Source organism: Rissa tridactyla, chromosome 1 (genome assembly GCF_028500815.1).
Source record: "Rissa tridactyla isolate bRisTri1 chromosome 1, bRisTri1.patW.cur.20221130, whole genome shotgun sequence".
NCBI lineage: Eukaryota > Metazoa > Chordata > Aves > Charadriiformes > Laridae > Rissa > Rissa tridactyla.
The window spans coordinates 6,071,056-6,098,082 of record NC_071466.1 but is presented as its reverse complement, the minus strand read 5'-3'; the positions used below and the strand labels follow the sequence as shown (position 1 = coordinate 6,098,082).

At 45.2% G+C, this 27,027-nt stretch overlaps 1 protein-coding gene across 3 annotated transcripts in view; it reads right to left on the bottom strand.

Moving 5' to 3' along the window:
* INTS4 (integrator complex subunit 4) overlaps positions 1 to 26,503 on the bottom strand; it is a 40,886-nt gene extending 14,383 nt beyond the window's left edge. For 2 of the 3 annotated variants that reach the window (XR_008465105.1, XM_054193257.1), the window contains exons 1-15: positions 26,382 to 26,503; positions 25,191 to 25,385; positions 22,128 to 22,245; positions 19,494 to 19,600; positions 19,094 to 19,279; positions 17,377 to 17,427; positions 16,653 to 16,741; positions 16,212 to 16,332; positions 15,610 to 15,681; positions 13,885 to 14,059; positions 10,875 to 11,080; positions 8,536 to 8,678; positions 7,410 to 7,525; positions 4,864 to 4,997; positions 3,925 to 4,082 (exon numbers count right to left, since the gene is read on the bottom strand). Coding sequence is in view for 2 of the 3 variants with exons in the window: in XM_054193257.1 (XP_054049232.1) it covers positions 3,925 to 4,082; positions 4,864 to 4,997; positions 7,410 to 7,525; positions 8,536 to 8,678; positions 10,875 to 11,080; positions 13,885 to 14,059; positions 15,610 to 15,681; positions 16,212 to 16,332; positions 16,653 to 16,741; positions 17,377 to 17,427; positions 19,094 to 19,279; positions 19,494 to 19,600; positions 22,128 to 22,245; positions 25,191 to 25,385; positions 26,382 to 26,489 (1,979 nt within the window). In the remaining variant the exon portion in view is untranslated. The remainder of the gene's footprint in view (positions 1 to 3,924; positions 4,083 to 4,863; positions 4,998 to 7,409; positions 7,526 to 8,535; positions 8,679 to 10,874; positions 11,081 to 13,884; positions 14,060 to 15,609; positions 15,682 to 16,211; positions 16,333 to 16,652; positions 16,742 to 17,376; positions 17,428 to 19,093; positions 19,280 to 19,493; positions 19,601 to 22,127; positions 22,246 to 25,190; positions 25,386 to 26,381) is intronic. The other variant, XM_054193268.1, reaches the window with a different exon arrangement.
* Between the last annotated feature and the right edge of the window lie 524 nt (positions 26,504 to 27,027).

Below are 27,027 nucleotides of genomic sequence, written 5' to 3'. Positions count from 1 at the left end.
AATAGTGACTCCATTTCATCTTTTCCCAGAGAGAAAAGACCGGACTCCTGGATGCTTCACTCCCATGTCGTACTCAACACATGACAACACACTAACGGGGAAGACGATCATAGAATCATCATAGAATCATAGAATTGCTGAGGTTGGAAGGGACCTTTAAGATCATCAAGTCCAACCTTTAACCTACCCTGACAAAAGCCACTTCTAAACCATGTCCCTAAGTGCCCCATCTTCCCTTTTTTTAAACACCTCCAGGGATGGTGAATCCACCACCTCCCTGGGCAGCCTGTTCCAACGTTTAATAACCCTTTCAGTGAAAAAATGTTTCCTAATATCCAATCTGAACCTCCCCTGATGTAACTTGAACCCGTTTCCTCTCGTCCTATCACTTGTCACCAGGGAGAAGAGGTCAGCCCCCATCTCTCTACAACCTCCTTTCAGGTAGTTGTAGAGGGTGATAAGGTCTCCCCTCAGCCTCCTCTTCTCCAAGCTAAACAACCCCAGCTCCCTCAGTCGTTCTTCATAAGGTTTGTCCTCCGGACCCCTCACCAGCTTTGTGGCCCTTCTCTGGACACGCTCCAACACCTCAATGTCCCTCTTGTAGCGAGGGGCCCAAAACTGAACGCGGTACTCGAGGTGGGGCCTCACCAGTGCCCAGTACAGGGGGATGATCACTTCCCTAGTCCGGCTCACCACACTATTCCTGATACAGGCCAGGATGCTGTTGGCCTTCTTGGCCACCTGGGCACACTGCTGGCTCATATTCAGCCGGCTGTCAACCAACACCCCCAGGTCCTTTTCTGCCGGACGGCTTTCCAGCCACTCTGCCCCAATCCTGTAGCGCTGCATGGGGTTGTTGTGACCCAAGTGCAGGACCCGGCCCTTGGCCTTGTTGAACCTCACACCATTGGCCTCAGCCCATCGGTCCAGCCTGTCCAGATCCCTCTGCAGAGCCAACCTACCCTCAAGTAGATCAACACTCCAGCCCAGCTTAGTGTCATCTGCGAACTTACTGAGGGTGCATTCGATCCCTTCATCCAGATCATTGATAAAGATATTAAAGAGAACCGGCCCCAGCACCGAGCCCTGGGGGACACCACTCGTGACCGGACACCAACTGGATTTAACTCCATTTACCACCACTCTCTGGGCACGGCCATCCAGCCAGTTTTTTACCCAGCGAAGGGTACACCTGTCCAGGCCATGAGCAGCCAGTTTCTCCAGGAGAATGCTGTGGGAAACAGTGTCAAAAGCTTTGCAAAAATCCAAGTAGATAACATCCACAGCTTTTCCCTCATCCACTAAGTGGGTCACCTTATCATAGAAGGACATTAGGTTTGATAGGCATGACCTGCCCTTCACAAACCCATGCTGACTGGGCCTGATCACCCTGTTCTCCTGCATGTGCCGTGTAATGGCACTGAGGAGGATCTGTTCCATGACCTTCCCAGGCACCGAGGTCAGACTGACTGGCCTGTAGTTCCCCGGATCCTCCTTCCGGCCCTTCTTGTGGATGGGTGTCACATTTGCTAACCTCCAGTCAGCTGGGACCTCCCCGGTTGTCCAGGACTGCTCATAAATGATGCAAAGTGGCCTGGAGAGCACTTCCGCCAGCTCCTTCAGTACCTTTGGGTGGATCCCATCCGGCCCCATAGATTTGTGCACCTCCAGGTGCTGAAGCAGGTCCCTCACCGTTTCCCTTTGGATTACGGGGGCTTCATTCTGCTCCCCATCCCCGTCTTCTAGCTCAGGGGTCTGGGTACTCAGGGAACAACTGGTCCTACTGCTGAAGACTGAGGCAAAGACTTCATTAAGTACCTACATAGCTTCACTACCTCTTTGTAGTCCTCTTGAGTGGCCTGCCCTTCCTTCCAGAGGCCATAGATCCTCTTTTTTTCCCTAAGTTGCAACACTAGCTCCCTGTTTAGCCAGGCCGGTCTTTTTTCCCGACAGCTTGTCTTCTGGCACATGGGGACAGCCTGCTCCTGCGCCTTTAAGACTTCCTTCTTGAAAATCATCCAGGCTTCCTGGGCTCCTTTGCCCTGGAGGACTGCCTCCCAGGGGACTTTGTCAACCAGGCTCCTGAAAAGCCCAAAGTCCGCCCTCCGGAAGTCCAAGGTAGCAGTTCTGCTGACCCCTCTCCCTGCTTCTCGCAGAATCGAAAACTCTATCATTTCATGGTCACTGTTCCCAAGTCCACGATGTCGCCCCTCAGCTAACAGCTAGGCAGATATTCCGTTTCCCAGTCTTCTACGCTTCCCAATTCCACTAATGCTATTTCCTTGCAAATCTTAACCAGATTTCAACATCCCCGCAAGACAAAAAAAAAAAAAAAAAAACGCCTGTTGGAGAGATGGAGAAACGAAACCACAAAGACCGATTTGCTAAAAAGCCCGTCTGGCAGAGTCAGCTGCAGAGCCTGGGGGAAGAGCGTCAGGCTTGAGCGTGGTTCGAAATGTACGTCCCCAGCAGACACCAGCTCCACGAGGTCTGCTCTACTTCCCCTGCGGACAGCAATGATGAAGGAGGAGGGAGTGACGTCCCACCGCAGAATCCACTGCTGTGAGCTTCTCCCATCCCTCTCCTCTCAGCAATCAAACCACTGGTGCGGGAAACTCCTGTCCTCTGCAAAATAACCTCCAACGCTTTTGTCTGTTTGTTTGATCTTAATTCCTTCCTTCTCTTAAAGTTGGAAACCAGCAGCTGGTTTGATACGGTTCCTGGGTGGCGATCCCAGCAGGGAAAAAGCCAAGCTAATAATTTCCACGATTCCTACACTCCGAATCGAAAACATTCACAACCTGTGAGGTTTCCAGACCTTCATCGCGCTGATAAGACTCTGGATGATCTGCCAAGACATTACCTGTTTCAAGCATTTAGTGCATGAAATGCTTTGAGACTACATGATTCTATGATTCTATGATTTTGGGCTGCACAAAGTAGCTTCAAAACAGCTGCGGACAAACCATATAGTTTTCACAGCTGGGTTTTCAGTGAGGAGCACAGTTTATTTGCCATCGCAGTGGGTGTGAAAGCGATTTACAGCTACGTATACAGCAGAGGCAGCTCTTTTGGAGGAAGGGGGAAAAAAAAAAAAAAAAAGCAAAGCTTTTTGGAATTCCGTATTCCACACAAAGCATTTTAGATTGTTTTCCTAACTCTCAAAATAAGGCTCTTTTCCTCTTCCCAAGCAGAGGAATCATATTGAAAGGATTCTTTTCAAGTGTTTTGTTTGTGTAAATCAATCCAGAGATGAAATGGAAGAGGCAGCATAAAATCCACATTCAGAAGCCACGTTGTGCACCCTTATCTATACGGCAGCAGACAGCAACACGCAATAATGTCGTCTATTCCAGGAAAATCTCTCTCTGATTTTCAAACTGATGAAGAATGCCAAAGTCCTTTAGAAGTGGGACCGGCGATAACACCCAACAAAGCAGCAGAAGGCCCTCTCCTGCTGAATGAAAGGCCACAGGACCTGGAAGTTAGAAGAGCAAAAGGGACAACCTCTCTCTTCCCACAAAAGTGAAACAAACAAACAAAAAAAAATACCCTGAGCACGTACAGTAGAAATAATACGATCAAAACGAGGGACTCGTACAGGGGCAGAGAACTAAGAACGACACACAAGGCTGTCATCCCTGATAACTGAAAGTGTATTTTACCATAAGCCAACAGTCCAAGAAGGTCTTACCATACTCTGAAAAGCTGTTCCCCTAAACCACAAGCTAATTATGCGGTGGGGCAGCGCCAAGGGCAGTTTTGTTTCAAACAGGCCGTGAATACCTTTTTATCCCAATGCTCTCCAGAAGGCGGCTCAGACGAAGCGTCCGATGGCAAAGTACAACACTGATACTCAGAAGCAAAGCACCTGCTTCAGAGAAACTGGGAATCCTAACCCATCTTCCCACGACGCAGCCTTACCGGATGGTAAATTCCAGCAGCTCCTGTACGCCCTGCGGGTCAAGGTGCTGAAGGTTGTACACCCTCTCCAGGCTCTGATGCAAGAACTGCTGGGAAGGATCTTCATGCGGTGCGATACTGGGAGAGACAGGGGAGGACAGCAGCTTTCTACCTGGCAACTAAGCAAGAAGAAACACATGCACACGGGAAAGTCGAACACAAGTAACAACACTGCAAAATGCTGCCGCCTTATTTAACAACTACCAGTCGAGAGCTGGGATTTATTTCTCAAATTCAAAATTTCTATCAAGGATTTCAAGTCTACGTCTTTTATCTTTGCTAGTTAATAATCTCCATTTCATAATCCACTTGCAGCTAGAGATCTTCAGGTTAAACTTCAACATCCCTTTGAGGGAAACATCTTCCTCATCCACTAACCATGATACTGCGAAGTCCAAGACCACGCCAGCCGCACTTCATTTTACGAGCTGTACTACAACTTACGATCGACTTCAGTCCCACCCGTACTTCCATGCAGGAACAAACACGCTTCAAAGCGGCGGAGAACATCTCACCCGCGAGTAAATTGTTTAGGCAGGGCACAAGTCAAATGGTGGAAGATCTACAAAGGCTAATCTCCCCTTCCCCACGCAGTGAAAGCTACAGAAAGCTCCCAGGAATCCCACCCTCCCAGTGTTCTTTCCTAACCAGCAAACCATGTGCTGTTCTCACTTGAGAGCAATAAAGTTATTATTCTCCCCAAAAATATTACAAAATCCATACTGTAACAATTTAATATTTGGCTCTCCTTACTTAACGTACATTTGAATATTCATTCGCTTGGAGCTTGGGAGAAAAAAAACTTTTTAGAATCCAAGTGTTACACGTGAACAGCCATGGGAGAGACCAGTGATATTTGTAACAGAGCGGCGAAGTGCAAACCAAAGCGGTTCAACTTACTCTTAACGGAGGGACCAGATGAGAGAGACTGTCCCGAAGATAGGCGTAATGTCTGAACGTGTGATCAGAGAAGAGGGCAGGCATTGTTGGGCAACTTTTCGCAGCGTTAAAAATCAGAACCAGAACAGCAATGTCTATTGAAATGGATTGTTAAAGGAAAACAGACGACAGCAAGAAGAGCTCCTCGGGGATGGCCACTTAAAACAACAACAACAGCTCAACAACCCCTTCTTTGCTGGAGACTGTTTAGGAAGTTCTTTACAGTTGGAGAATGCGGAGCAAAAACCCAAAGAGGCAGCTGTCTGAGCAGATGAAAACAAAGCAGAAAGCACAAACGTTACAGGGTGAGCCATGCTGGAGGCAGGATGTTCATGCCAACGTGGGATGGCTCAGAGGCGACACAAAGGACAGGAGCCAGGGATTATAAATGCAGAACGTGCTCATTAGGTGGAGTTTCACTCTTCCTCAAAGCTCACACTCTGCTTACCAGTTTGGCACCCAAACACCACCTAAAATTAAACATTTACCTCTGAGTTTTTGAAAATTGCTGCATTTCCTACAACGCCCTGAAAAACATCTCTCTCACACAGACTTAAAAAAACCCAAAGAATCAGACACGGGAAGATGATTCTGCAATGGAGAAGACGTTTTCATAGTCTGAGAGCCTGAGAAATAGAGGGCAGCCAAAGGCTTAAATCAGTTAGCCCAAAGGCCGGGGCATTCTGGAGGGGTCTGGAGCACAAGCCTTGTGAGGAGCGGCTGAGGGAGCTGGGGGTGTTCAGCCTGGAGAAAAGGAGGCTGAGGGGAGACCTTCTCGCTCTCTGCAACTCCCTGAAAGGAGGGGGCAGCCAGGGGGGGTCGGGCTCTTCTCCCAAGGAACAGGCGATAGGACAAGAGGAAACGGCCTCAAGTTGCACCAGGGGAGGTTTAGGATGGATATTAGGAAAAATTTTTTTACGCAGAAAGGGTTATCAAGCATTGGAACAGGCTGCCCAGGGAAGTGGCTGAAGCACCATCCCTGGAGGGATTTAAAAGCCGGGCAGAGGTCGTGCTTAGAGATATGGTTTAGGGATGGGTTGTGTCAGTGTTAGGTTGATGGTTGGACTTGATGATCTGAAAGGTCCCTTCCAACCTGGGCGATTCTAGGATTCGCCTGCACAGGGCTGACCCCAAGCGTAAGATCTCTAGCAGGAGAGGGTGAAAGGATCCCAAAGCAAAGTTTATGCTTGTCTGGGCACTCACCTGCACGGGGAAGAGGTAGGTTCAGCCACAGAAGGGACTGAATCCACACCTCCCACCTCCTGAAAAATCTTCTGCCTCTATGGGCTGCCAAGCATAAAGGTTTCCACTTGACAAACCAGTTTCTCCTCTTTACCCAAAAGCCTTTCCAAATTTTCAGCTGAAGCTATTCAGCTCGCCTGATTCAAATTTGGTAAGTGCTTTGAATCAAACAAAACAATGTTTTTAATTAACAGTTTACACTGGAAACGTACCATTGAAGCCTACCTTGTCCTTTCTGGCTCCCAGGCCTGTCTTCACATAATATATCTCCACAAAATACCTCCAAAACATTCTCTAAAATAACATTCTTTGGTTCAGGGCAGGAAGGTGCATCGAGATAAATAACAGCTTTCTCCCCACCGCAATGTTCCTTCAATTCTCAACTCATTGGGCAAGTTTACTCAAATTATTACTCAACCACCTGACCATGGATTAACCTTTCTCTCCACCCGATTCTAGACCTTTTCAATTCTCACAAGGTACGTATTTAATCCGTACAGAATTTCTAGCTGATGGCCTGGGACTGGTAAGAGAAATCAAGAGTAGCTTCACAGAGGAAGAGAGCTGTTCCAGTCCAGCACGTCTCAGCGTGCATCAGAAGTAACACTACATTCTGCAACCGCACAGAAGGGGAGCAAGGAGAATAAACAATGGAAAAATGGTATTTTGCATTTCCAAGGCATCTCCTATTGTTAAGGATAATGGTATTACAATAATAGTTTGTATTCTAAAGCACTAGAAGAAATAACATTAATACGAGGATTTCTGATTTTGAATTATTTCGAAGAGATGGTAAATTTATAACATTATAGGGATTCAGACACCGCTGTACTAAGAGACAGTGCTGTTCTGTACTCTGCACAACAGACAGGATGGATGTTTTACTTAAAAAGAAAACAGAAAGAAAACCACTCTTCTCATTTAAAAGCTAAAGCCTCTTCAAAATTAGCACGAACTAGACAAACGTTTTCACATCAAAGCACTCATCTGCAATGCCTAAATCTTGACAAATTGCTTGATAAACAGATTATTCATCACAGTATTAAAAAAGGCTAACTATACCACATTGGTATTTACGAAGATGGTTCCAGATAACAGTTATTCCATCACTTGCTGAGCAATATAACTAAGCAGCAAAGGGATTCGGAAATAGCTACAGGATTTTCTGCTACGGTTTGAAACGGTTTAACAAATGTGAGCATCAGGAAAATACGAATAAAATCTATTACAGTCAAAGCGATCAAGTGGCTTCATTAAAAAGATACAGGCTGGGTCATCCATGTCTGGTTCTGGCGTGTCAAAGAACGGATGTGTGCTCAGCAGCTCTGGGACTAACGGAAGCACCAAAGTGGGATGCCTGCTTCCCAAGAACTTCAAGCATCTGGAAACACACAAATTGAAATATTTCTTAATGTGACGTACATTGCAAAATACAACATTTTACAGCATTATTCCTTTATGTTGTAGCGGCGCTTGGAGCTGGTGGTCAGCATCAAAATCCTACTGTCCACGTCTACTGTCTCTTCACGGCTGAGTATTTGCATTAATGTTTGATAGGATCCAAGAAAACTGAGAAGACAGCTTGAAAAAGCAAGCGGTAATAAAAATTGTTTATTTAAACTGTCCAAGAAATAATAAACACCTGGAGCTATGCAACCCAAGAAAATCTTTCATACTCTACGCTAACAAATGAGTGTATTTTTTTTTCCTTCGGAAATAAAGGAATGAGGAGGTAAAAACCCAATCAAATAACAAAACCCAAAACCTCCAAACTCACAGAGCAATGTAAGAGTACACTGGAACACCAAGACGACTAAAATAAGTGTTTCCAATCATACCCAAGAATTCCACCTCAAACCATGCGTGCTGGAGCATCCCTTCCTTTGTTACTTCCATTAAACAACCAGAAAAAAACCCCACACAAGCGTTCACTGGTTTTGCTCAGACAGAAAAAGCCCCTCCGACAGCACAATGCCACGCAGCCAATCCGCTTGTCACGACTCATACAATCAACCGCTGGCAAATATTACTATTTAAAGCAGTGTCAAGTAAGCACCAAAGGACTAGTTGCGTAGAAGAGATGAGGTTTTAAACTGCAGGTTGAGTTAATCTTTTCCGGGAATGCTTTGAGTGCTTCTAAGGCGGCTCTTTCCAGGAGTTGTCCTCAGTTCTGGATTCCCAGTACAAGCGAGAACAACAGAGAGTTTCTACGTCAGTCACGAGCACCTACAATACTCAGTATATCCACTATTCCAAATATATAGAGAGTAACAGGATTGTATGCCTGCAATACCTGTTACCTCCTTAGCTGGCTCAGCATTTGCCTAACGCCTCAATTACTAAAAAGAATAGGAAAATAAGGAGACACACAAGGCCACTGAACACACTCACTTCCATATGGATTCTCTGTCCGTAGGATACTTCGTTAGGTTTTTCAGCAGCTCCACCAGTGCGAGATGGATGCCTTCTTTAGTTGAGACGTTGGTGCAACACAACAGTTCATGAAGCGCTTCCCGAATGTCCCTTGAAGAATCCTAGAAAAAACCAACCACTCAACCACCTCTGAGCACCGAGAGGGAAGACGTGCCTGCGCACACCTTTGCTCTGAAGGCAGCAGTTCCTGTTCCTTGGCTGAATTAGTACTAGAGGCACCTGAAAAATAGCGCACTTCTCTAGTTATCACAGCTAAGCACGGATGAAGTGACAGCCCAGGCAACTGCTGGAGGGTCTCCTGCTGGTCTCATCCACCCACGTGCTTCATTTACTGGAATCAATGGGAACTGCTTCACCGCTGACCTCCTCAAGCGGAGCAAAAATCACTATTTGGTTTGGGTGACGACGTACCCTTGACATGTCAACGGCTGGACAGAACAGGTTAACAATGATCGTCTATAGGATCAAGGAACTTGACCTAACTACAGGTTTATAGACGGGCAATAAAAGAAAACAAACACACACACTTAGAGATTTGGTCAGGAACTTTGTTACAATCATATGGGATCCCTAATGTACCACTTCTAAAGTCATATTGTGCCCATTTTATTTTTTAGGCCAGGGCGGGTTTGTACAGAGGAGCTTACGCAATCTCCAAGCAGTATTTTTAGAAGTGCCGTGGCTGAACTCCAGCTTAATTAATTACATTCCTTCCGCCCAAAACCACCTTGCTCTTCCATATCAATGTATTATACTTCCTCGCTATCAGCATTTGTGTGGCACTGCTGGACAGAATGTGAAAATTTGACAGGATACTAGAACCGGCCACGTTTCAATGGTAGTTTTTTTTATTTTTTTTTAAATTATAATTTGCTAAGTATCAACAGCTCATTCATCACTGTCTTACACAAAAGAAAAAAGAGCAGCCCTCTTGTAAAAGCTCTTAAATGACAGCCAGCACACAGAAACCATCAAAGGAGGAAAGCACAGCAGGGCTGCTCAGCTGTTCCTGATTTGGGTGGTGGGAGGCAGACTGACCAAAGAGAAGACGTACTCTAAGGACTGGAATGAAACGACCATGGAGGTAACATAGGTGAGTTGCACGGACCACTGGAAGGGCAGTATGGAGACACAGGAGGCAGAAGAATACAAAAAGACAGAGAGAAGCACAACTCAACAGAACCGGAGACGAAGGACAACAGGAAAAGCCGAATATAAAGCCCAGTGAGAAAAGCGAGGAGTAGCTGGTAGAGTTAATCAGATAAAGTCAAAGCAGTGGGATGAAAACAGAAGTTACCCCGTCCTCAACAGTTCCCTATTTACATTCTTGGAACAAATTTAGGCACAAAATTTAATGCTGTTTTTCCAAATCCTTTATTTTGATACTGGAAGACAGATTTTACCGAAAGCAAGCAAGCCCCTTTCAGAATCAGACAAACCCATTGCAATATTAATCAGTCTCACACTTCAGCTATCCTAATACCTGATAATCGCTACGATAATATAAACCGTAACACAGGTATGATTTATCATACACGATAAGTCAGCGCAGAAGCGCGAGACAGAACCCCAGTCTAACTACGACGTTTTTATACCTTGATGCACAAGTCCCCGCCCTGAACAAATGCAAATGAACTACATAAAAATTTGAGGCACCTAAAACTTATTGCTGCGTCTGCAAATTCATAAGCAGTTTGGCACAACAACTGTTCAGAGAGCCAAAATCTCTTCTCCTTCCCGGATCAAACCCGTCAACCAGGAGAAGAGCAGCTGACTCGTGCTGTCCCCTGCATCCTGGCTGAGCGCTGACTGGAAGGCTGCTGGTTGGGAAGACCCAAAATTATACGTCAGATCATGCAAACAAACTCTCTGAACGCTCCGAAGAGAGATCTCAGGCCCGTGCCCTGTCTCTGCTTGGTGAGCAAAGGCATCGCCAAAGCAGCTGAACAAAGGAACAGAAAGGAAATGAAGCTGTATTCGACACGAGGTGGCACAGAGCGCCACAGCTCAAAACAGGGCAGAAGGAAACACACGTGAGGCAACAGCACAGTGATCAAGGGATGAGTTTTTAATCTGAAATTCATCTATTTCAAAAGCATTTTGTTGTCCTGGAGATTACAAGCTAATAGGCCTTAGGAGCCTTTGGGGGTGTTCAAAGTGGAAAAAAAAAAAAATAAACAGTAACAAAAAAGGTGGAGAGTTTCAGCTCAGAGGAAGGGGCTGATTAGCATTATATGATTATAATACCTCAAAGAAAGCAGGAATGCAATTTTTTTCCTCCCTCAAGAATTTCTTACCTCCAAGACAGCTAACACGGTATCCAGCTGGTCTTCCCGCAGCGTGATGTTGTTGGAAATTTTTCTCATTGTGTGTATCGACTGCAGTCTCACCTCCTCAATTTCATCGTTAAACATGTCAACCAAAAAATCCAGGCACTTCTCCGCAAAAGAAGGCGAGGACTGAGCCAACATACAAAGGGCTTCAACCGCAGCGATCCGAACCTCTATTCAAAAAATAAAATGGGAGGGAATTCATCGTTAGCGCTGTTTAAAAGGACATAGTACCCAACAGCCAGGCCTCGTGTTATTCAAGGACTGGGCTAAGGACAGGAGATGCTAAGGAACCCCTGACGACGATGGAAACTAAGCAGGGACCCAGGCCATTAGGGACCTTTTCCACAGGCAAGTCTTCAAATCTCGAGCTTCACCACTGATACAGCGTGCGCTGCTGCCGTAAGCATCTGCGGAGGGACCTGCAGGTGAAAGAGAGGTCTCCTATCCCGCAACAAACGTTACCTATTTCGTAGCGCGTTTTGCAAGTGTAGCCATAACCCTGGTATCTTAAGCAAACTAATTTAGATAATTAAAGTCTGCTCGTTTTATTCTCCCTGGCGTTTTAATTGCTCGGAGCGCTCGCTGCATTTTTAACTTGCTAGGTAGCGCTTTAGGAATTGCTGAAAAGCCTTAGAGTATCGGCGCTTTGGCAGTAAACAGAATGAAATTCCTCTGCTTCACGACTCTGGATTCCTCAAAAGAAAGGAAAAAGGTGCCTCATAATTATTAAAATTACTCAGAATTTAAGCAAAAAAAAGCATTAAAAGGTGTCCGGAGTGTATTCATACTGTAAAACATGGTAGGAATTTGAAGAATAGCCAAATATAACAAGCTTAAGTGGAGATGAGATTCTCTTCCCTGCAGCCATCCTCGCTAGCTTCCATAACATTTATGTGCCAGGATCGTAAAAATAAGCATTAATCTGATGTCTTGCAAACATTATTGTTTTAAACATACTTTTATTTTTCGTTCAAATTAGCTCATCTTGAAAACATTTACTCAAACTCCCATGTAGCTTTTAGGCCTATTGTTCTTAAAGAGCATATTCGATTCCTGATGATTCTGATTAAGCAGAAAAATGCAAACACAGCAAGAGCCCTGCTTATTCTGTAACGAAGCTTTTGTCACAACTCGGAGTCCCCGCCGTCATTAAGACCAAGGTACTAAGAGAAGAAAAAACATTTCACCGATATTGCTTTCCTAAGCTGACACACTAATTCAGATTTAAGTTCCAATGTGGAATTCAAGAAATGAAGCAGCGCTGCAAGTAAGGAAGAAGAGAGCTCAACAGTATTTAAAAACGCTGTAGTGGAGGGAGAGATCTACGTTATTTAAAGATCTATAATTTAAAGATCTTGCCATTTTACCGCCATCAGCCATTTTACCAATGGTGTACCTACGGCACAAGAAACCGGAGAACGTGTTTCACAGGCCCATGGACTGAGCCAGTGAAAAGATTTTTACTGTTAGTCAGAAAAAGACCAAAAGTTGCATTTTCAAGCTTCAGGGAGAGTTCAGCTATTAGGAAAATGTGCTTTTATTTGCAGGAGTCGTGGAACAATAAACTGACTTTTACAACACAATCTACAGAGATATTTTTGTTATGGTGGTTTTGTACTCTCTCATTTAGCCTCGTCGTTTCAGTAACATTAAAAGCAAATTGAGGACTAACGTTCAGAGCTAGGCATTTTCACGGTTCTATGCAAATACAAGCCATTCTCAATAGCCTTAAAAAAATATAAGTCTTCCCTTTTCCATGGGAAAGTTGAGTTGGGAAGGGCAGCACACAGACCTCCCTGACGCCGTCAGCATGGTCAATGCTACAGCCAAACCCCGGAGCTCAAGAACGTCTGTGTTCCAGTTTGACACTCGTAAATCATCCTCTTTAAAAGAGGAGATCAGATCTAATCTGCTGGAAAGAGACTACGGCCTCCAAGTCCATCATAGGAAAACCACAAGAGACCAACACAACAGCACTATGGAACAGGTAAACGTGACCTCAGACTGCAGCTATTTCCATTGAAGAAAAAGAATTATCAGTAACATCGCTAAAGAGGTAAGCAAGGCTTCACCTGACATTTAAGTACCTGAAAACACGCAGATCGAGCTACCAATTTTTGAGAATAATGCATTCTAGCTGGCCAAGAGGAAAGCTTTTAGAGCAGCAGAGACTAAAAGGAGCCCAGCCTGTTTATCCCCTTGCAACATGAAAGCTGTCTCTTAATTCATTAGGGAAGCCAAGCCCCGAGAGAAGCAACGACTGTTTAATCTGAAACCTACCACTGGCTAAGAACAAACAGGTATAAACTGGATAAAATTGGGCAGGAAATTAGAAAACTTCTGTTTGCTGGAGCTGGCGGATTCTGAAAAATTTTGAAAAATAGGTGGGTTTGTCTCCATTAGTTCTACCCTTTGTTAGGATGGAAGCTGCTCTGTTTACAAAATGAATGATTACTGGACTCCATGGACACAGGTTCCTTGTAGTGCCATGTTTTAAACAAGTTCAACAAATTTTGTTTTTCTTTCCTGCAGAAAAAACACCAAAGAGCAGCAACTAATGTTGCCAATTTAGAGCCACATGCAACTCTTAAATTTAAGTCAATAAAAAAAAATAATCCCAGTAGCTTTCTGCATAATATAATGATAATAATAATGTAACAACTTCTTAACAGGTATTTTACTAAAACTTTACCATTTCTAGGGAGCTATTTGGTTTCGGCTACTCAATGGAACGTTTCTATCAAAAACTCTGTGCAGCGCTGTAGCAGCTTTGAAACAAACACCGTACCAGAGATCACAACGGAATAAAACGCTACCACCCCGAAGTCCACAACTTATTAAAAAAAAAAACAAAACCCCACACAACAGCCAAGTGATCTAATTTGACACCAACCAACCAAAACCCAAACCAACCAACCAAAAGAGCCACCACACGCCTCCTCCTTCAGTCATTCCGTAGTAAGTTAACACTTACCATACATCTCATCTTCCAGGCCATGAACAAAGGCCCCGCAAGCTCCCGACTCAATCAAGTTTACAGCACCCGTATCGATTTCTTCTTTGGGAGCATCATCTCCCCATTTTCTGCCACTTGAAAACTCCCCAGAGCTGTAGAGTTCTTTGGCTCTTTCGTGCGCAGTGCGCTTCCTCTGTCCAAGCAAATTTTTCAATTAGAACCACATTACTTTAAATCACAGAATCATAGGATGGTTTGGGTTGGAAGGGACCTTAAAGATCATCCAGTTCCAAGCCCCTGCCCTGGGCAGGGACACCTCCCACCAGACCAGGTTGCTCCAAGCCCCGTCCAGCCTGGCCTTGAACCCCTCCAGGGATGGGGCAGCCACAACCTCCCTGGGCAACCGGTGCCAGTGCCTCACCACCCTCACAGCCAAGAATTTCTGCCTGAGATCCAATCTAAATCTATCCTCCTCCAGTTTGAAACCGTTACCCCTCATTGTATCATTACACTCCCTGATCAAGAGTACCTCCTCATCCTTCCTGTAGGCCCCCTTTAGGTACTGGAAGGCCGCTATAAGGTCCCCCCGGAGCCTTCTCTTCTCCAGGCTGAACACCCCCAACTCTCTCAGCCTGTCCTCACAGCAGAGGGGCTCCAGCCCTCGGATCATCTTTGTGGCCTCCTCTGGACCCGCTCCAACAGGTCCATGTCCTTCTTGTGCTGAGGGCTCCAGAGCTGGATACAGTACCAGTATGACCAAACAAAATACTAAATGGTTTTCCTGGATTTGAAAGTAGATGTAGCCAGAGGCTTGGTTATTGACAGAGACAGGCAAATGCAGAGAAAAGCAAGTACTGCCTTCTCTTCTATGAATATTTCTAATTGCCAGCAACTCTTTGTACTTTTGATGTTGGGAAAGGATAACTACTACTATATTTTAATTAACATAATCTTAGACATCCATTATAAGAAAAGCCAAACTGGGTCAGAAGAAAGGCCCGTCTAGTTAAGTATCCAATAACTGATGTGCAAAAACAGACGCTATCACTTTGCAGCGCAACTTGTTAAACTGCAATTAAATACTTTAATGACTATCAATACTATACAGAGTTCAGCAGTGCTTAAAATGCGATATTCATTTGGCACGCTCGATCTCCTTTCCCTCCTCACTGCAAAGAAAGCTGTGCAGCACTTTCTGTAATAGACTTGCCAAAGCAGGCCACAAAAACTAGCAGCTCTAGCTTCATTGTTCTTTTGTAGACAGAAAAAACAAACGTAGTACCTCACGCGAGTTGCTTAAGGAAGGAATTTCACTGAGAAGTTTTCCTCGTAGGGCTCAAGAGTCCCAGACTTTACCTACTCATGTCTCTTGAAATGTTTATGTCTACTGGTCGGATCTTGCAGGATGTTTCCATAAGTTCGCTCCCAAAACTAGGATGCGATCATTCCGTACACAATAAATAAAGCTTTTAGCCAAAAAGGCTGCCAGAATAACACAAACGTTTACCTCTCGTGTGCAAAACCTGAATAGCCTAGAGCTGTTTATTACGGGCTCAGCTAATGAAATCTAAAACTAGCAATTGCTTCATTGACTTTAATCTGAAAGAAAACCTGTCACCATCAATTAGCTCTCGGCAGCCCTGGGGCAAGGACATGGTAAACAAACACACTCGACATTAACGTACCTGTTGTGCGATTTTAGTACAATACACACAGCAAAAAGAAAGCCAAACATTTACGTACCCTCAGATCTGACATGAGCTTCTTGTCAAGGGTCTGCTCTAAGAAATGGGAGCTAACTTGTTGCATAGAACCCTAAACAAAACACAAAACAAAAAACATCAAAAGTAAGAAACACAATTACTCTAAATTACACCATATAATTTCCTGATTTATCCCCAACACGGCATCCGATATTATCCGCTCATTCTAATGTCAAGCTTTGTTCAATGCTTGACACTACCGTATGTATGTCAGAGTCTGAAGAAGTTCACTTAAGATGGTCCAAACATCTTATTTTCCCACTGAGGCTAACATGGTCTTTCCTGAATTCAGTAGGCTGACATGTCCTGCGCTGGAGAAGCAGGGGGAGGGAATTGCGCCAAGTACTTGTTGTTTTTCTGGGATACTCAACCCTCTACTCTCCAGGAAAGAGTCACCGCAGAGTTCAGCTGAGAAACTTTTGGGTTTCCTCGACCTCTCTCCCTTCTTTCTACTCAGAATTTTGGTAGCAATTTACCTCCCCAGTTTTTAATCCACCCCCCCATTTCTTTTCAAATACATGTGAAAAGTAAAGTAACATACCATAACATAACTATTTTCAGATAGAAAAGAATACAGCTTACCAATAACTTAGCAGCTTGTACTCTAACAACCCAGGAACCATCGCTAACCATATGACAGATTTTTCCAAACGCATCATCAACCAAGCGAATTTCTTCATTGGAAGAAGGAATCGGGACGATGCTAACATAGAGAAACACGAATCAGTACGCTGATCTTACACCACGCTGGACTGCATCAAGTAAGAACTGATGAATTCCTATGGATGTGAAGCAAGCATCAGGGGGGTTGGACTAGATGTTCTCCAAAGCTCCCTTCCAACCCCAACCATTCTGTCATCAGGAACCAAAACTTCATCCGGATCAGTGCATTCTTATCAGGTATCAGCAATTTGCACACATCGGTTTTCTAACAGCTACTCCTGAGATGTACTAGCACAAAACTCTCAAGATTAGGATAATTACTACGCCCGTATTTTGAATCACTTTGCGTACGGTACATACCTTTCAGGGTAAAGCTGACTGAGGACCCAAATCAGCTGAACTGCGGCACTACGCACTTGCTCGTAATCGTCCGCCAACAGCTTGCAGGCCTGAAAGAAGATTCACGGTCCAGAATACCTGAAACATCTCCCCCTGAGCTGTCATTCGCTCCCCACAGCGCCATTAGTATCCTCACCACGAATCAGTTAGGACAGATTATAAAAATCTAGTCTTCCTTTCTACTCCCTAGTATTTCCAAGTTTGGTTAGGTAGACTAGTCCTAATAGAGTCAGTCAGGCACACGCTGTAAAACTCCAGAACTGCCTGTACTGCGCAGGAAGCGCAAAATGTGAATCTGGAGGAGAATTAATTTGATACAGGCTTCAGTTGCGCAACCTTATTGACATAACAAACACAAGCTTCACGTGTACTCTCCAATGAACAAGGGTTTAAGACTTCAAGATTGCCAGATGACAGTAATAATTACATAGTCCCATGATTATCTCCCCCAATAAACAACACATTCCAATCAAAACATGCGCTTTAGTGCGTTTAAGCACAATAAGGTGCAAACCAGACTTTTATTGCCACTGCCATAGGGCAATAAGGAATACAGACAACCTAAGTGCAAAATACTCCACTCCTGCTCAGTGCCCTCCCCCTCCCAAAGCACATTGTCACAGAATCTAAAAGGCAAGATATGCAAACAAGTACAAAATAAATACAAATTAATACACGGTTTTACCTGACTGTAAATAGCCTGCTGTAATTTTAATCCTCTTTCGTGAAGCTGCAGCTACAGAACAAAAACAAAACCAAAACACAAGGAAGCATAACTATAGGTTTAAGTGACAGAGACTAAGTTTTCACTTCTGTTTTTTCTGCTTTGAGTAAACCTAGTTGCTTGCATTTCTTGATTGCTGCTACAATTAAAATATTTCATTATCTTGGACGTAAGTATTTTAAATAAGAACTTTGATTTCAGTATAATTTCTTTAAACTTCACAGCTATTCATACTTCGATTGATTAGGAAAATACAATTTCTATAAGCACCGTCTGTCCGTTCTCCCAGCCTTCACACAATTGCTCAGTGTTAGCCATATTAATTACACGATTATAATAGACACAGGTAGCTTCAAAATGGTTAGTTCACTACTGTTCCTGAAACACAGATCCGAAAGTAGCACTGCCAATGAATTTTCATGCCCTGTAAACCTTTTCAATTGCCAAACCAGAGGAATAGCAAAAACCGTCCTACTAAACATTGTTTTTATCTGAAATAAAGTAGTATCACGAATCTGACTTATAGACAAAGGGATAAAATCTGGTTGAACGCGGTCGACAAGAAACAGTTGCATTTCTATATCTACTTCTTCAAAATGCAACAAGCCAGTGATAAAATTAAAGAAAAAAAACACAGACCAGCAAGGAAAACCACGACCAAGAACCCCCGACATGGTTAGTGACCCTGAATTCATGCAGGGCGTTTGCATGCAAGAGCAGTTGTCTTTGCGCTGTAATTATAAATTCAAGGTCATAAATCTGTTTCTGGATTTGGTTGAACGCCATTGTGAAAGTCGCTCAAACGACTTTAAAAAAATAATAATTGTACCAACAAAAATGCGAATGGAAAGAAAGTGATGAGTGCAGCCTCCAGCAGAGGGAGATCCCAGACAGATTCAAATGAAATCTGATCTCCTCAAATGCATCCTGCTTCTTTCTTCGGAGTTTAATATCATTAATTCTAATTCCCTTAATTAAAATACTCTTGTTGACCATCACGTTAGCTGAGATATTGTTATAAACCTTAAGGGTAATAGAGAAACCTCTACATACCCACATACTCACAGGCTACTCGCATTAAGCAAAATTCTCAAGCGCACGGTCTTCGCTTGTGTTTCTGCAAAGCTAAAAGCTTCTGAAGGGTCCCCACGCTCCAGCCCACGTGAAAACCAGCAAGACTCATAAACAATTAGCGAGTGCTAATGAACATGCCCATGGGGCAAAACATAGAAGTTTAAAAACAAACAAACAAAATAAATTCTTTCTGGACTTATCCCACAGGTTTCCTGTCATCAGCAGCTCCCTGTTGCGTGTCGGAGTACTAGTGGCTTATTGTAATTACGGTAACCGATGCTGAATCGAGAAATACAGATTTCGGACTAAAAGTAAGAGCCTACATACACTTAAAAAAGTCTTCTACGTACACTCAAAAAAGCTTCTTCATCTATAGCTAAAACAGAAATCGTTATGAATCACTGAACTGCCCTTTGAGATCTCACATCACTCTCACATTTCAAGACCTAGCTTATTTTTCCAGGTAATTTTGATATGCTGGGTGGACTTTTGCTAAATTAATTAAATAATCTCTAATCCAAACCTCTCTGGATTAATTTGCAGCCCCCCACCAGCTTCTGTATATAACCTAAACAGTTTATTCCACTGTACCAGCAACACTTACCATGGCTTTTATAGCCGCAGTCCTAACACGAGGGTCCTGGTCATTAAAATGATCTCCTATTATCTTCTGGACATCTTTGGCAGCCTGGCTTTCAGCTTCTTTTGCAACACCTTTTTCCACTGGTCCGAGACAGCCAATTAACTGAAGACACTTATTTCTTACACCATGGGAAGAATCTGTCAGATGCTGTGGAATGGAAGAGAAGAATAGATGTCACAGGATTCTTATCGTTCTTTCACCCCTTCGAAACAACGAATACTAAGATTCCCAGCAGTTAAAAAACCGTTAGTATCGTAACAGTTTGTTGAGAAAAAAGAAAAAAAAAAATTAAGCACTGACTACATGAGGTTTTTTTCTGCAGCAGGGAGAGAAGTTTCCTGCCCCAGGGAGGCTGCCTTACCTTGCAGGCCACCTCGACCAGTCTCATCCTGACAGATGGATTCTCTGGGAGTTTTGTGCCAATCACCAACAGGGTGTCCAGCAGCTGAGCAAGGACTTGGTGAGACTCTGCAAAACAAACCAGTGAAAGGCTAGGTACCTCTTTACTGAGCTCCTCACCAGCTATAAAATCACAGCCCCATCCAGACTGGAACGTCCTCCTGATGCCTTCTCCTTTCCAAGGCCAGAGGCAGCCCAGTTCCCTCAGCTTCTCCTTGCATATCACGTACTCCAGCCCCTGACCACCTTGGTGACCCTCTACTGAACTCACTCAACCTTCCCAGCACTTATCTGGCACCGGGGAGCCCAAAACTGGATGCAGTATTCCAGATGTGGTCTAACCAGTGCTGAGTAAAGGGGAAAAATCTCTTCCCTCGACCTGCTGGCTACGCTCCTGTTGGTACAGCCCGGTACGCAGTGAGCCTTCACTGCTGACTCATGTTTGGCCTACCGAGACCACCACAGCATTCTTACCTTTAAACTGGACAGATATGGGTTTGATGGGTGGACTGTTCAGTGGATAAGGAATTGGCTGGATATTTGCGTCCAAAGAGTTACAGTCAATGGCTCAGTGTCCAAGGGGAAACCAGCAACGACTGGTGTCCCTCAAGGGACCATATTGGGACCAATACTATTTAATATCTTCATCAATGACATAGACAGTGGGATCAAGTGCACCCTCAGCACATTTGCAGATGAAACCAAGCTGAGTGGTGCGGTGACACGCCTGAGGGACAGGATACCATTCGGAGAGACCCGGACAGGCACAAGAAGTGAGCCCATGTGAACCTTCTGAGGTTCAACAAGGCCAAGTGCAGCGTCCTGCACGTGCATCGGGGGCAACCCGCAGTATCCATACAAGCTGGGGGATGAAGGGATGGAGAGCAGCCCTGCCGAGAAGGACTTGGGGGTGTTGGTTGATGAGAAGCTCAACATGAGTCAGCAATGTGCACTGGCAGCCCAGAAAGCCAACCATATTCTGGGCTGCATGAACAGGAGCGTGGCCAGCAGGGCGAGGGAGGGGATTCTGCCCCTCTACTCCATTCTCATGAGACACCACTTGGAGTACTGCATCTAGAATTGCGGGGTCCCCAGCACAAGAAGGACACGGACCTCTTGGAGTGGGGCCAGAGGAGGCCACGAAGATGATCCGAGGATCCGAGGGCTGGAGCCCCTCTGCTGTGAGGACAGGCTGAGAGAGTTGGAGGTGTTCAGCCTGGAGAAGAGAGGCTCCAGGGAGACCTTATAGCGGCCTTTCAGCAATTAAAGGGACTTTATAAGAAAGTTGGAGACTTTACAAAGCCCTGTAGTGACAGGACAAGGGACAACAGTTTTAAACTGAAAGAGGGTAGGTTTAGACTTGGAGCATTTAGACTGGTCCAGTTTTGGGCACCTCAATACGAGAGAGACATCGAGATGCTGGAGCGAGTGCAGAGGAGGGCAACGAAGCTGGTGAAGGGCCTGGAGAATAAATCTTATGAGGAGCGATTGAAGGAGCTGGGACTGTTCAGTTTGAGGAAGAGGAGGCTGAGGGGAGACCTCATCACTTTCTACAACTACTTGAAAGGACATTGTAGAGAGGTTGGTGCTGGTCTCTTCTCACAGGTAATTAGCAATAGAACAAGAGGGAATGGGTTCAAGCTGCAGCAGGGTAGGTTTAGGCTGGACATTAGGACAAAATTCTTCACAGAAAGAGTGGTCAGACACTGGAATAGGCTGCCCAGGGAGGTGGTGGAGTCACCATCCCTGGATGTGTTTAAGACTCGTTTAGATGTGGTGTTACGGGATATGGTGTAAGGGAGAACTTTGTAGAGTGGAGATGATGGTTGGACTCGATGATCCCAAGGGTCTCTTCCAACCTAAATGATTCTATGATTCTATAAGGAAGAAATGTTTTACGCTGAGGGTGGTAAGACACTGGCCCAGGTTGCCCAGAGAAATTGTGGACGCCCCCCATCCCTGGAAGTGTTCCAAGGCCAGGCTGGATGGGGCTTTGAGCAACCTGATCTAGGGGAAGATGTCCCTGTTCATGGCAGGGAGGTTGGACCAGATGACCTTTAATCATTCCTTCCAACCCAAACTATTCTATGACTCTAAAAATGACATTAAAGCAAAATTAATCTGCATCAAGTAAAGCACGCACAAACTGTGAATGTAACATAGAACATAAAAATGGACTTAAATGAAGCCACAAACAGGATAACCCACATTTTACTGCCCATTACAAATCCAATGCTAAGAAACTAACGCCTTCTTGCATTAGCTCTGATGAGCTCCTCTTCCAACAAGATTCCGCTTTAAGCAAGACTGTCCTCTAGAACAGAGCACTTCAGAAGCAACGGCTCTCACACAGAGATGCAAAAGCAAACTTTGCCCTCCCTTAAAATAAAGGTATACAGCAGGCAGGTCTGAGGAACATTCTTCTCCTCCTCAGAGCGTGCTATTGTCTGTCATCATCCAGAAAAGCAGAAAATAAGTACTCTGAGCAACAATTCCCAATTATAACCTTCAGATGTAACTTAACACTGTCCTAAATGCTTAAAAGACAGCGTGATTCTGCCTTGATCTCAAGCACCACCTGAAAAGCGAGACTTACTCTCATTTTGAAGAGTGTTAATGGCATCATCCATAATGCAGTCTGGGGAAAATCCTGCAGTCTTCGATAACAAGCCCAGCAAGGAAGCAATCTTCAATCTTACAGAGGCATCGTTCTCCTGGAAGGAAACGACAGACAGCCTCCGTCATTTTCCAGTTTGAAGAGCATAAAACATGACACGCAGGCAGGACCCATATATAATTCAGCACAAAGTTCTGAATTTTATCACGATGTAAATACAGAATGTTTACACGGCAACTTCCAGTACATTTCAAAATGATTCTTTTACTCATAAATCCTCAAAACTACCTTCATACTGTTTGAAAATCTGAAGTTTAAATAAATCAGGTTTTCGAGATGCCAGAAAATTCAGTGTTGATGTCTTTGTAAATTTTTAATGAACAAATGGGAGGGTTTTAGGAGATGAATTGAGACTGATGGTCTCTTGACTTCTAAGCAGCGAGGTCTGTGGGCTACAGAAAACAACCGTTTCTCTTAGTGGTGGGGAGGAATCCTGCCAATCTGACAGCAATAAAAAAAAAAAAGAAACCCAAAACAGCAAGGTAAAAAAAAAATAAATAAATAGAAGCATATGTTAGCTACATACATCTACTCATTTAAGCAACAGCAAAAGCTGGCACGGGTGATAATTACAAAAATAAACTTCACAAATTAGTATTAATTTTAAAAGTTCGTGCATTTCAGAGTTATTATTTTCAGTCTTCTACAGACTTGTGCATACAAGACTTCTGGTTGTAACTAATTCATTGTATTGCCAAGGATATCCACTACAGGGTAGAAAGACAAAAGAAGCCTGGATTTCATGCTTAGATCTTATCAAGCAATTAATTGTGCGACGCTGAGGTGTGGTAATATTACAATTACAAATATTACATCTTTCAACAGGTGCAGAAATATTACAGTTACAAATTTTATGTCTTTCAACAGTGTTTTGGAGAGATTTCAGTGTCACACACACCCCTCAAGTGACAAATGCGATACCCACGGGTGTAATCTCTTTCTCAGCTGAGCAGCGTTTTCTCTTTTCAGGGTCAAAATTACGAGCTTGAACAACAGTTAGTGAATGCATGGATTTCTACAGTATTGCGGCGTTTACACATTTGGTGTTTACTCTCCATTATTCACATTCTTTTAAGAAAAGGACAACCCACTCCATGATTACAGAAGAAATCAATGAAAAGGGCACGTCTAAAGGCACTTTTAATAGTCTCATGAATAATGTCGGCAGTGTTATTATTGCATTACAATCTTAGAATCATAGAATGGTTTGGGTTGGAAGGGACCTTTAAAGGTCATCTAGTCCAACCGCCCTGCCATGAGTGGGGACATCTTCAACTAGATTGGGTTGCTCAGAGCCCCATCCAACCTTACCTGGAATGTCTCCAGGGATGGGGCACCTCCCACCTCTCTGGGCAACCACCCTCATTGAAAAACATTTCTACAAGCAGCCTCCAACCCCAGGGAGCATCTTCTCCCTCCTTCTAACGGTTCGCGAGCAGGACATCAGAGAAAGTTAACCTTTTAACTTGCAGGTCTGATTGCCGTCTCTATGACCAAACCACCAGTAAGTGAAGGTGCCTCTAACCCCTCGTCCCAACCACCTTCAGGAATCAGGAAGGGACTTTCAGGATCACCTCAGGACACCGTCTGAGGACACACCATCGCTGACAGCAACACCAGCTTACAGTATCCTGTCCCCCTGGCTTTCCCCCACACACTGCAACACACCACCTGCTCAGATGTGTTAATTCAACTGTCAGCAGGGCCACGGGAACTACTGGTGGGAAAATGAATAAAAAAGGAACAGCCAGATTATTTTATTGTTCCAGTTCAGAGGCCTTCAGGACCGTCTGGGGACCATCCTATCATAATATAAAGCGATGAAGGAGCAGGAGGCTGCAGCACCACCTTAAACAAAACAATGACACGACAAACAAATATGTTGTTACACAACTTCCACCACGGTTACAGCTTTCAGGGTTAGGTTTCTGAAACATCAGTTCGAGTGCAAGTTTTCTGGAGATACTAAGAAATCAGTTCTTAAGAAAATAATGTCAGCCACAGGACTGCAACGCTTTTTAAAAGCTGGTTTCTGTAACAGGCTGTGCACCAAAAATGTAACCTCCTCTATAGATCTGATAGTCTCTCTTCTAACAGAGGCTACAAAACAAACTTCAGACACAAATAACCTGCATTATTTGATGAGGAACCACAGCTGTCTTCACAGAAGAAGAAATAGGTCAGGTTCCTTAAGCTGTACACTCTTTTGAGTGGAGGTCAGTCCACTGAAGAAAATAAGTTCCCATCAAAAAAATGTAAACCAGTCTCAACACACAAGCCAAAGCAGGCAGAGTACAGAAATAGGTAAAATGCAGCTTAGAGCTTTAGTGTAAGTTCAAAGCAAAATAGACTCAACTGGAAGACAGACAGAATAGCACAAGGACATTTATGAAAAATATTTCAGCCTACAGTACAGCTCTGTCAGATGCAAAGAAGTTTTGCTTTATCAAGTGAAGGATCAGTATCTGGATACTACGAAGGGTATACTGCTTCTGTTATTTATTTGTTATTCTGCTGTTAAGATTTTTTTGTTGAAAAGTTTTTCAGAAGTGTGATTTTAAAAGTGCTTTGTTCGCACCATAAGCAATAGCTAAAGAGTTTCTCCACTGCTAGAACAAATTAAGAGCAAGGTAAGGAAACATCAGTCAAGAAGGGTTCACATAACGTTGAACCAGCTTTGAACAGCTGGGTTCCCTGGAAAACCTCTTGTCATGTCTCATGTCCCTTGTTCAGTTAATTTAACACTAATCATACAGGCCACCTGCAGGGATAACAGTCACACCGTTGTCACAGGCTCCTGAAACCATCAAAGGGACCGAGTAACATGATCAGGAATCACTTGGGTGAGGAACTGTAGTCACTCACTCTCCACACACAGGGCTTCCAACAGCCCAGGCTTTTGGCAACCGGGTCAGGACCAGGAGGAGCCACATCCAAACCCAAGAAAACAAGACCAGCACACTTGGCTCCCAGCTTCATCACCTTGTAATAATGCTCCAGTAGGATCCTGACAACCCCTTCCACGCTCTCTACTTCCACGGGCTTCCTGGCAAACTGGAGCAGGTACTGCAAGGCATCTGCAGGTGAGGTGGCTTTGCACAGGTCGACATGGAGCGCCGCTGACTTACTGGGCTTGGTCAGCCGCAGCTTCTTAGCAGACAGGTCCTCATGCTGCTGCTGTGGGCAGAGGGACACAGTTCAGGAACACAGAGCAAATCCTGACCCACTGCTTCCCAGAGTGAACACTGGCTCAGCACCAAGCCTGAGGAAGTTCCTACACCCCGCAGCAGTCACTGGTCTCTCCCTTATCTATCTTAGGAACGAACACATCTTCAGCTCCCTGTAGCTGCTCCTGTCATAGAATCATCTAGGTTGGAAGGGACCTTTTAGATCATCAAGTCCAACCATCAACCTAACTCTGAAAAAAGCCATCCCTAAACCATATCTCTAAGCACTATGTCTGCCTGTATTTTGAACACTTCCAGGGATGGTGCCTCAACCACTTCCCCGGCCAGCCTGTTCCAATGCTTAATAACCCTTTCAGTAAAGAATGTTTTCCTAATATCCCATCTAAACCTCTCGCAGCACAACTTGAGACCACTTCCTTTTGCCCTATTGCCTGTTCCTTGGGAGAAGAGACCGACCCCACCTCTCTACAACCTGTCTTGCTCTGGCAGCCCCTATCCCCGGGAAACACTGTCTCTCTTAAATTTATGAGAAACTGTTAAACCTACACAGCCAAATTCTGGCCCTTCCAACCCCAAACAACCAACCCAAGGCAAACGAGACTTCTCGCCTGCCCAACAGCCGGGAGCAGCCGAGACACTCGCTGCCATAAAACTCGCTGCCGTTCCTCTGCCCCCGGCAGTCATGACACTCCCCAGGCCGCCCCCTCCCCGCCCTGAGGAGGGCATTCTCCCGCTCCCGCACACAACCTGAGCCAGCCCCCTTCCCTCCAGGCAGCCCCCATTTCCCTAAACCCGGGGCCAACCCCTCCCGCTCCTCACCGGCCACCCCGGCCCTGAGGCCCTCGCCCCATGGCGGCGGGCGGCGCTCCGAGGTTAGGCCCCAGGCTAGGCCGGCGGCTTCTTCCACAGCCCCGCGCCACCCGCCGCACCGCGGAGCTCGGGGCCGTTCCCCCCAACCCCGCGCAGCCCGGCGGTGGTGCGTTACCTGGACCACCTTGGTGAACTCCTCGTACACCCGCTTCTTCAGGTGCGCCGCCATGCCGCCGCCCGGCCCTCCGCGGCCGCCGTCAGCGCAACCCGGAAGAGAAACCATAGAGTCGCCAGCAGGGAGGCGGTGAAAGAAGCGTCCTCTCTTTCCAGCTGGAGGTCGCGCTCTATGGTCAAGCGGCCGGGCTCCGGACGGGGGTGGTGGTGGCGTGGCCTCCCGTTGCCATGGGAACGCGGGCTGGACATGGCGGCTGCGGCCTGGGCCGCCCCGCAACGGAACCCCGCCAGGGGGTCGGCCTTGTCAGCCCCGCGCAGTTTTACCCCAAAATACCCACCGGTTTCGTTATTATTTGAGGTTAGACCAAAACGGAATAATGGAATCACAGCTTGCTTTGGGTTGGAAGGGACCGTCTAGTCCAACCGGCCTGCTGTAGGCAGGGACAGCTTCAACTAGATCAGGTTGCTCAGAGCCCCGTCCAACCTGTCCTGGGATGTTTCCAGGGATGGGGCATCTCCCACCTCCCTGGGCAACCTGGGCCACTGTCTCACCAGCCTCACAGGCAAGAATGTCTTCCTTAGATCTAGTCTAAATCTCCCCTCTTTTAGTTTGAAGCCATTTCCCCTTGTCCTATTGCTACAGGCCC